We start from the raw sequence: 10,139 nt of genomic DNA, 5'->3' as shown, positions 1-10,139 counted from the left end.
GATTATGTACTATACACCATATTGCTGAAAGTATTGGGACACCCCTCCAAACCATTGAATTCAGGTGTTCCAATCACCATAACCAAAGGTGTATAAAATCAAGCACTTAGGCATGCAGACTGCTTCTACGAATGTTTGCGAAAGAATGGCTTGCTCTCAGGAGCTCAGTGAATTCAAGCGTGGTACTGTGATATTCCACGGTTAGTGGTATTATCACAAAGTGAAAGCAATTGGGAACAACAGCAACTGTCTGCAGAGTCCATAGCTACAGACCTCCAAACTTTGTGTGGCCTTCAAATTAGCTCAAGAACAGTGCGTAGAGAACTTCATGGAATGGATTTCCATAGCCGAGCAGCTGCATCCAAGCTTTGCATCACCAAGTGCAATGCAAATCATTGGATGCAGTGGTGTAAAGCACGCTGCCACTGGACTCTACAGCAGTGGAGACGTGTTCTCTGGAGTGACAAATCATGCTTCTCTGTCTGGAAATCCAATGGACGAGTCTGGGTTTGGTGGTTGCCAGGAGAACGGTACTTGCCTGACTGCATTGTGCCAAGTATAAAGTTTGGTGGAGGGGGGATTATGGTGTGGGGTTGTTTTTCAGGGGTTGGGCTTTGCCCCTTAGTTCCAGTTAAAGGAACTCTTAATGCTGCAGTATTCAAAGCCATTTTGGACAATTTCATGCTCCCAACTTTATGGGAACAGTTTGGGGATGGCCCCTTTCAGTTCCAACATGAGTGCCCAACATAAGGTCCATAAGGATATGGATGAGCAAGTCTGGTGTGGAGGAACTTGACTGGCCTGCACAGAGCCCTGACCTCAACCCGACAGAACACTTTTGGGATGAATTAGAGCGGAGACTATGGAGCCAGGTCTTCTGATCCAACATCAGTACCTGACCTCACAAATGCTCTCCTGGAAGAATGGTCAAAAATTCCCATAAACACTTCTAAACGTTTCGGACAGCTTTCCCAGAAAATGTTAAGCTGTTATAGCTGTAAAGGAGCCTATGTATTAAGAACTGGATGTCATAAAAAGTTCATGTGTGTGTAAAGGCAGGCATCCCAGTCCCATAGTGCATGTTTAAAAATTCGTTTAAAATTTACCTGCGCTGCATGCGTTCTCCGAGACAATAACTCCTAGACAGGTTCGTGAGAAATTTATTTTTAACTCCTTTTTGTTTCATAAATGCCCCAGTATTCATTACAACAAAATCATATTGGAATAGTGGATAATTTTTCCAATACCGTAGTATATTACACAAAATATTTTATTTCTTGATATGCTACGCTGATTTTATTCTATTTGTTCTTCCGACCAGATCGCAATTAAAGCTTGCGTCACTTCATTTGTGCACGCACCCATTATTGTTGATTTTATTTTTTTACGTCTGTGACATAATGGGTCAACCGGAAAAACAGTACTAACGAGCTGAAAGAAGCCATATCGCCACCTATTGTAGTTGAGTCGGACATACTTCGATCAATAAATAGATTCCCCTTCTGTGTATAAGTACTGGGACAAGGACGGAAGTTTGATTAAGTGGCATAACCGAGCTGTAACCGTAGCTGTTCATGTAAAAGTACTGACATTCCAGCAATCATTTAATTACCTCAATAATTAAGTTACTTAGATAAAATTCATGTAAAGACATATTAGAGATGAATTGATTAAAACACAATTGAAATTTCACATCTCACCAGGCTCCTCTTATGGCAGATTATGTAAAACACTATTTCGAAATATGTATAAATCATGGGGATGTCTGGAGATAATTACCCATTATACAGCCAAGTGTATGATAGTTCAAGTAGACCGTGGAAACTATTGTATTTGCCATTGTAGAAATTCAGCATTGTCAATACATATAAGGGTATGTGTTAATGACAGCTAATTCTTCCTTTCTATGTATGTGAATAGGGTAAGCTTCCTCCTAACGTCATTTCAAATGGAACACAGAGGATGGGGAAGGTGGGACCCATTTATTCAGCGACAGCCGCCAAAACGTGCAGACTAAAGGACCCTTTACGGCTATCTTTACATGTGCCTGATTTAAAAAGAACTCGAATAGCAATTTAGTAACATTACTGTGTTTTGACTAAAAAGCACATGGCGTCTTGTTTTAAAAAATGGTAAATACAATTTTAAGATACGGGAAGAATATGGGATTGTTTGGATAATGATTCAATAAGATTCAGTATCCACGAGTCCCCCCGCTTCTTTATCCGGACGTCAGCGGGCAGCCAAATGGAGGGGAAGATGTCGGGGAAGAGTTTTCGCGTGAGCGACGGTGACTGGATTTGCCCAGATAAAAAGTAAGGAAAGCGCTGTTTTCTCTGTAAACCAATTATGGAACTGGCGTATTGAAAATATATGGTAATGGTGTCATTTAAAAAGAAATGGCGTTATGTAAGGCAGAGGGGAAATATGAACGACTGGTTCGCACAGCCCTCTAGCTGACAGGCTACGTGACTTTAACGAGGCCTTTCACGTTGCAGTTAGCCAGTTAGCTACCTAGCTAGACAGTAAGTTCACTTTCATAATTTATGTAGGTGAATTACTAGCTGTATGCTGTACTCAAGACTTTGCATGGGACCCGTTGTCCTAACTATGAACTTAACCACCTTAACTATTACCTGCGTGTATTAAATACAAGTAGAAGTACATCCTCCTGTATAGCTTGGTGTTAATGATCCAGCGTTATAATATGTCGGTTTGCTTACTTAAGTGAAAGTTATTTTTATATGATTTTTACTCATGGTATGTCATTTGTACGAGTCGTGCCGCTGAACGTAAAAAAAAATAGGTTGCAGTTTGGGTTGTCACCCATAAGGTCTAGATCGTGGTTGTTTTTCAGACGATTTGTCTGAATATAAAGGTATATACAAATAATGATACACATGTATTGACTGAAAGATTCCTTAGCTACTATACCCAAGTAGGTTTTATGGCTGCCTATATGTTAGTTTCAGATCGTTTCATGCACATGTGCTTTGTCTTATCTCTGCAAAATGTAATTGGAAAACATAAATGCATGTTTGTTAAATATGTACATTTAAATTTGTTTTTAGGTGTGGGAATGTAAACTTTGCTAGAAGAACAAACTGCAACAGATGTGGCAGAGGTGAGGTCCCCCCCCCTCCTCCTCAACAGCGTAGCACATGTGTGAATGTTAGTATCGAACATCCCTGATTCGTTATTTGTGCGTTATTCCTTCTGCAGAAAAAACAACGGAAGCGAAGATGATGAAAGCAGGAGGAACTGAGATAGGGAAGACCCTGGCGGAGAAAAGCCGGGGCCTTTTCAGTGCCAATGACTGGCAGTGTAAAACGTGAGTTGTTCCCCTGCGGCTTATTGCGTAAATCTGTTAACCGCAAGCGCACAGTGTTTGAAATGCATGTAACAACCTGCACATTTATGTATTTCTTAGTTTTGGAGACCTTAGCATGAAAAGTGTTTGCCTTTCATGAATTTTTGTTCTCTTGTATTATAATGTAGTTAACCACTCTCTCAGAATTCACTTTATTAGGCAGGTACAACTGCATGTACTAGGAATTTGTTCTGCCAGTGTTGGTGTATACATTCACAATGTCAAACATAAGTTACGGAACGTAGGTTGGGTAGAATGTATCGTACCCAGATTAGAATGGAAAGAGGTTTCTCAGCCAGACAGGTTGTTAGTTATGATATCTAGTATTGGTGAGTAAATATACATACAAGTAGCAGTGTTTGGTGGGAGACCAAGTAGTTTTATTGGCTGGTGTCGTCATCCAAATGGAATGGTTCACTGTCATACAAATGAATACAAAGTAACACTCCAGTGCCGATAGTTCCGTAATCACTACAGTTTTCCTGAGCTCACCTGGTTAAAACCTTTGCATGATACAGCATAGGTAGGCAAAAGGAAATAAGAATTTTGGGAGGCTATGAAGAGGACCTCACTGTCCTATCACCTCCCCTGTGCATGCAATAGGCTGTGCACAGTCTGAGAGCCTAAAGGTGAAACGGGCAGGATTTTAGATCGGCACCAGTGGATTTGGGGTGGACTTTAGAGCAAACAAAACTATTATTTCTAAGAAATTGTTTATTCGCATTGATCGCCTATGTTATCCGCTTGCAGAAGGGAGTTCTAAAGCATGCGGCATTTTTGTTGCACTGTATGTTTATGCAGAAGCAACTAGAAGTTCAGCCAGAGCTGTAACTGTCTCATTCAGTTAAGTTTCCTTTGTACTTGTGCTTTTAGAAGCATTACTTTCCTTTCGATTTTTTTTCCAGTTGTGGGAATGTGAACTGGGCCCGGAGGTCAGAGTGTAATATGTGCAACACCCCTAAGTACGCAAAGCTAGAGGAAAGGACAGGTATGCACGTTTTACACGTTGTGAAATGTATACATCTGTCACTCACTGTACTGTCAGTTTGTTGGTAACAGATCACAACTTGTAATTTTAACAGGCTATGGTGGCGGTTTCAATGAAAGGGAGAATGTGGAGTACATTGAACGTGAAGAATCTGATGGTGAATACGATGAGGTGAATATCTTCACTAGTTTACAGTAAAAGGGGCCAAACGTATTCCAGTTCATTTTAAGTGGTCAGAATATCAGTTAAATACAATTAGACCAATACAGTATTGTCTGGTTTTTTGAGTTTATATACATATATACTAGTTAAGCTAACAAAGTATGTAGCCATAGAAATATTTCACTAATATTGTTCTTTCTTCTCTATTTGCAAGTTTGGCCGTAAGAAGAAAAAGTATCGTGGGAAAACCGTCAGCCAGCCCGTTTCGAAGGAAAGTGCTAAAGATGAACCGGAGAATGATGATGACGAAGATGATGAGGAGGAAGAGGAAGAGGGAGACCTTTCGAAATACAAATTAGATGTAAGAATTCTGATCTTTCGAAAACTATTGTTAAAAAAAAAAAAAAAAACTCTTGCCGTTTATTTGAGTTGTGTATATCCTTCTGGGAGGAGGATGATGATGAAGAAGATGATGCGGACTTGTCGAAGTATGACCTGGACGCCAGCGACGAGGACGCCAAACCTGCTGCGAAGAAAAGCAGTGGGTCGGGCTCGTCACGTTCCTCATCGCGCTCTTCCAGCTCCAGCTCACGGTCCAGGTCCAGGTAAACGGGTACAGGTCAAGGGTAACTCCAGGCAAAATGTCAGTATCAGCGCCATCTTTTTCTTCAGATCTATCCACCTTAATATTTTCTCTGCAGCCTTTTCCCTCACACTTTTTAATGCTTGTGTCCTTGTCCTTCCCCCTCCCCCACACCCAAATGCGGCAGCCTAACTTTAAAGTAATCTTTTTTTTTATTTCTGGTTGTTCATGTTACGTAACGTACGAGTTGACCAAAGTGAGATTCTGCCACCACTTATTCTTAGAAACGTAGAACTTGGCATGAATATCCATTTTCTGTGAAGCACGCCAGGGAACCTGCACTCCTGAGGAATTGTATTTTTAATGTGTACCTGCACACTGCTGGTCAGTGAATGTCAGATGAAAATCTGCAGCTTTAGCTCTTGTGTCATATACCTTGAAATGTATATAACTGTCAATCTCCTTTTGGAAAATTGATTCCCTCCTTTTTGTTTTGTGCAGCTGTTTGTTGTTTTGCCTTGTTCTCTTTTTTTTTTTTGTCTCCTGGAAAAAATATTGGATAAATATTCTTTCTTTCAGGTCCCGGTCCAGAAGCTCATCCAGTTCCAGGTCGAGAACCCGCTCCAGCTCCCAAGACCGAGCTGGCTCGCGTCGGTCCAACTCCAGGTGAATTAGGTGACATGCACTCTTACTGGGAGAGTGCGTGTGTCACAGCAGAGGGAGAGAGAACGTTCCTGTCTTGAGCCTTTGTGGACCAGCCTGTCAGTTTCAGGGATTTTAGCCTGTAAATTGGCTAAGAACATATTGACAGGAACACAATCCGCAGCGTTGTTGAGATGTACAAAATCTGTGGCTGCAGTCGATATTAAAGCGTCATTCAGTGTTTCCTTTAACAGCCTCTTCTCCAGTGAATCTATGTCAATCTAAATGTTGAGGTCAGAAGTGTCCATGATTGTTCTTTCACTAATTTGAGCACCTATGATTTATCCCCTTCCCCTGGCCTGCAAAAGCTCAAGATCTCGGAAGGGTTCGTCCTCCCCGAGAAAACGGTCTCACTCCAGCTCCCCTTCGTCTTCGCCCGAACGGGCCCAGAAACGGAGTCGCTCGAGGTCCTCGTCTGGCGAGAGGAAAAAAAGGCGTTCTAGATCTCGATCGTCTGAAAGGTTTGGGTTTATGTGGAATAAGCAGTGGTGTATGTTTGTTACTGTCTGGTTAGGTTACACTTTCACCCAGGGGGGGCTGCTCTGTGTTCAGAATTAAAGGAGCATGTACTCGAGTCGGGTGCTTTGAAGTGACACCCATGAAGCCAGGCTTTATCTGCCTGCACTTGGCCAGTGTGCTTACCTTCCTTTCAATCCTTTTGTTTTTGTTTTTTTTTCTCCTCCCCACCCCCACCCCCGATCTCTCCCTTCAGGCGCGGAGGCTTTTCGTCTGGATCCTCCCATTCAGGCTCCCAATCATCAAGTTCAAAAAAGAAATAAATTTTAAACTTTCCCTCCCTTAAAGGAAGTTTAACTCGGATCTGCGTAGATCTAAATCACAGTGCATGTTGTTTCCAATTCAGATAAGTTGTTGATGCTGTTCAGATCTGCCTATCAATGGCAGTATTTGCTGAGGTGTTTTGGGGGGCAGGGAGGGGGGAGGCGTTTAATCATCATTTTCGAAAATATGCTTAATCTCCTGCTATCTGTACGCTGTCCAAACAAACTCTCCTTCAACAGTTTAAGGATCATATAGGAGGCACCGTAGTCTCGCTAGATGAAGGTAGTTAGAAGTGCTTAAGGCCAGCTATGAATTTCTTGCAATCCAAATTATATAAGACTAATGATATTTGGCTAAATCGTACAAGAGTAAATGTTAGCGTAATCTAAAGAGGTTTGGCAATCCCTAAACTAAGTCTGCTTTTACTGTTTTTTTTTTTTTTTTTCTTCTTTTGCGTGGCAGGGGTGGGGGTGTCGGGGTGGGGGGGGGGGGGTGAGACTTTCCCAGACCTGATTAGCATTAATATGGCAATATAACATTTTACTTAACTGGGTGACTCTACCCATATTATTGCTAATGCAGGTTTGTATGAGATGGAATCTGGTATTTTTCATGGGGCCTGACAGTCTTTGGTTGCTTTATTTTTGAACCAAGGTAAGTATGTTTTTTAACTACTTATTACCCCTTTCACACCTGACAGTAACTCCTGCAGCAAGTTCAGTGACCATTAAGCCGTTTAGTGCAAAGACACTAACTTGTACTTTTCCCGCATCATTTGGGCTTCGTGTGTCATTTTTCTGTTCCTTAATTTTGCAGCTTAACAGCGCTATGAAATTTTTTTTGTCATTGCCGTGTTAAAAAGCCCTGTCTCTGAGTAAGTCATAGAATAGAAATATTTTTACTGTGAAGACAAGAATCCCTGCTTCATTCCTCTGCCCTTTTGTACAACTCCATAATTAGTGTATGCTGAGTAAGAGAGTTTAGTGATCCTTTTTTCTATATGATACCCGTAATAGAATGTGGTTGAAATGGTCTTTCAATTCCTTTAAACTGCAATGTAAACAACATGTAAATAAAAACCTGTCAACAAATTGTCACTGTGGTTTTCTCCCTTATTAGTGATGTTACAGCTGTCATATATACTCATACTCATTTAGTTTGTGAAAAGCTTTATTCAAAACACCGGTTTTAGGTATAAAGACTTGCCCTGCACCTGCCCGTGACCTTGAAAGCGCCCCCCGTCACCCGGGCACTGAGTGCACTGCCCCTCAGCAACCTTCAGTGCATGTTCAGTTTGCAGTATAGTCATGGGGAATCAGATGTGTCACTTTCTGAAGAATGGATTTAATGAAGAAGCTGTTTCAGCCCAACCTTCATGCGGTCTGACAAAGTTTCCCCTCCTCGACCCTAATGACATGCTATAATACACAATAAGCTCAGTATGAAATCCAGGCTGCAGTTATTGCTGCAGCTGCCGCCAGCCCTGCTACAGTTTGTCCTTTCTCTACCTTCCCTGCCAGAGCAGACGTTTGTGTATCCATCGGAGCCAGCTCATTTTCTCTGTGCCTTCTGCTAAGGACTGTCACACAGCCTGTTCACAGAGGAAGGGTGTGGATCTGTAGATTCAGACTACCTGTCTTTCCGGTTTAGAGTGAGAGTTCTGCCTCAAAATGTCTCATAGCGCAGGGTATTCATCGAAAACAGTTTTGTCATAGCTGTCTGAATTCATCATTTCTGTCTCCCAATCGCCTCCCAGTGTGAAGTGTCACACTGAGAAAGGAAGGTGTATCTCACCCCAGAAATAATAGCCTTCGCATTTCACATCTTTCTGAGGTTACGGAGGGCAGACTGACTGCATGTCTTATCTCCAAAAGGATGTTTATGCATTTTGACGGAAAACAAATGTCCTCTGTCTGCCCCGTTGTCTAAATTTTCATCTTAACTAGAATTATATCTTCATGTGACATGGCCAAGCAATCTAATTCTATTAATACACTTCTGTGCAAAGCATCAATATACTATTATGACAATTACTGCACAACAACCAAATACCTTTACAGAAACAGTGGTGAAACGCTCAGGTAGATTTATAAATAGTAAATGGCAGCCTCACACCCCTGGTTTTACCTCTGCCAAGAGCATTTTTATGTCATCATAAGGAAACATGTAGATTGCAAAAAAAATTCTTTCAGCCTGAGATCTGGAGTTATTCATTGAAACCGTGAACCATTATCCCAGTCAAAGCAGAGAACAAGGTCGGGGTACGCTCTTAACAGGTTACCAGTCCATTGCAAGGATATTGTATGGAACAGCAAAGTCTAAATATACTTAGTTAAACTTGTAGTCCCTGGACTTGGTTAAAATTCAGCTACTGCCAGAATTGCCTTGTGTATTGGAAACTCTGCAATTCTTTCTTTTTTTTGCTGAAGGAAGCAGGTTTTTCACAACAAGCTTGAGTGCTGGTCGGGGAAGCTCTCCGTGTTCCACAGATAACCGTTACCTGTGTCACAGCCAATAAAGATGCTTAAGGGTCATTTAACCAAATCACACTGATTTATGACTCTTCAGTTTGCAAGAGGCACGCTGGCTGAACAGACGAATTGTTTGGAAGTTTCAGTTCTCTAGGATTTTTGGTCTCCACCAATCTAGAAACATGCAATCATGTGAACTGTTATCTGTGAGTTGCTGTATTATTTATGTGGCCTACTATTTAAGTTTTTGGTATGTCATACAAGGTGTCCCCTGCTTCCTGGGATAGATTTGTCTTTCAAGACAGTCGTATAATGTCCCGATATTGTGGGAAAAAAATAAATAAATAAATATATATATATATATATATATATATATATATATATATATATATATATATATATATATATATATATATATATATATATATATATATGTTTTGGGGACCCTTTTTCGCTCCTCATAGGGGAAGCTAAGTTTTACAAAAATCTGTGACTGCAATCTACAAGTTAAAAATATCAAAAGTCTTGTACTCTATTTGGTTACTTATGGTTGAAGTTAGGACTGATTAAGGTTGTTATAGTTGGGGAATAGGGTTTTACCATAGAAATGAATGTCCCCACAAAGATGTGAATACAAACGTGTGTCTTCGTGTATGTGTGTTTTTAAATCTTCCACTCCCTACCATCTCCTGCACCATAACTTTGCGCTAGGGTAAGGTAGTGCTTACAGAGCGTGTCAGTGCCGCACGGAGGTGCGATATTTGCATATTCATTTACACACGCACATGAACATACAGACATAGGCGAGGTTGTTTCCACGTTGCGCAAAGTGAAAAACGATCTAAAGCATATTTATCCACAGCTTATTTGCGTCTTACTGTTAGCTCAAACATTGTCCAACTCATATGATCAAAATGAACTGAACAAGCAATCCAATTATACTCCTAGTAGTGTGATGTTTTAATTGACAGTTGGCTGATCGTAGGATTTAACGTGCTTATACCGAGATACTGAGTATTACGAGTAATTTTTTAATAGAATATATACACTTTATTATTGCCATTGAGCATGGTTTTTTTAGCA

General features: G+C 40.9%; 1 protein-coding gene across 4 annotated transcripts; it reads left to right on the top strand.

The window, feature by feature from the left end:
- The first annotated feature begins 2,163 nt into the window (after positions 1-2,163).
- zranb2 (zinc finger, RAN-binding domain containing 2) lies at positions 2,164-6,821 on the top strand. 4 transcript variants are annotated; one of them, XM_048976921.1, is made up of 10 exons: positions 2,164-2,315; positions 3,072-3,124; positions 3,223-3,331; positions 4,276-4,358; positions 4,453-4,529; positions 4,735-4,881; positions 4,974-5,125; positions 5,683-5,769; positions 6,114-6,266; positions 6,518-6,821. In XM_048976921.1, the coding sequence occupies exons 1-10, from the start codon at positions 2,248-2,250 to the stop codon at positions 6,582-6,584; spliced, it is 996 nt and encodes a 331-aa protein (XP_048832878.1). In that variant the 5' UTR covers positions 2,164-2,247; the 3' UTR covers positions 6,585-6,821. The 4 variants fall into 4 exon arrangements, with proteins under 4 accessions (XP_048832878.1, XP_048832877.1, XP_048832876.1 ...); XM_048976920.1 differs by having other exon boundaries at positions 4,971-5,125; XM_048976919.1 differs by having other exon boundaries at positions 6,114-6,821.
- Positions 6,822-10,139: the final 3,318 nt, after the last annotated feature.

Source organism: Brienomyrus brachyistius, chromosome 15 (genome assembly GCF_023856365.1).
Source record: "Brienomyrus brachyistius isolate T26 chromosome 15, BBRACH_0.4, whole genome shotgun sequence".
Lineage (NCBI taxonomy): Eukaryota > Metazoa > Chordata > Actinopteri > Osteoglossiformes > Mormyridae > Brienomyrus > Brienomyrus brachyistius.
This window is presented reverse-complemented; position numbering and strand designations above follow the sequence as displayed.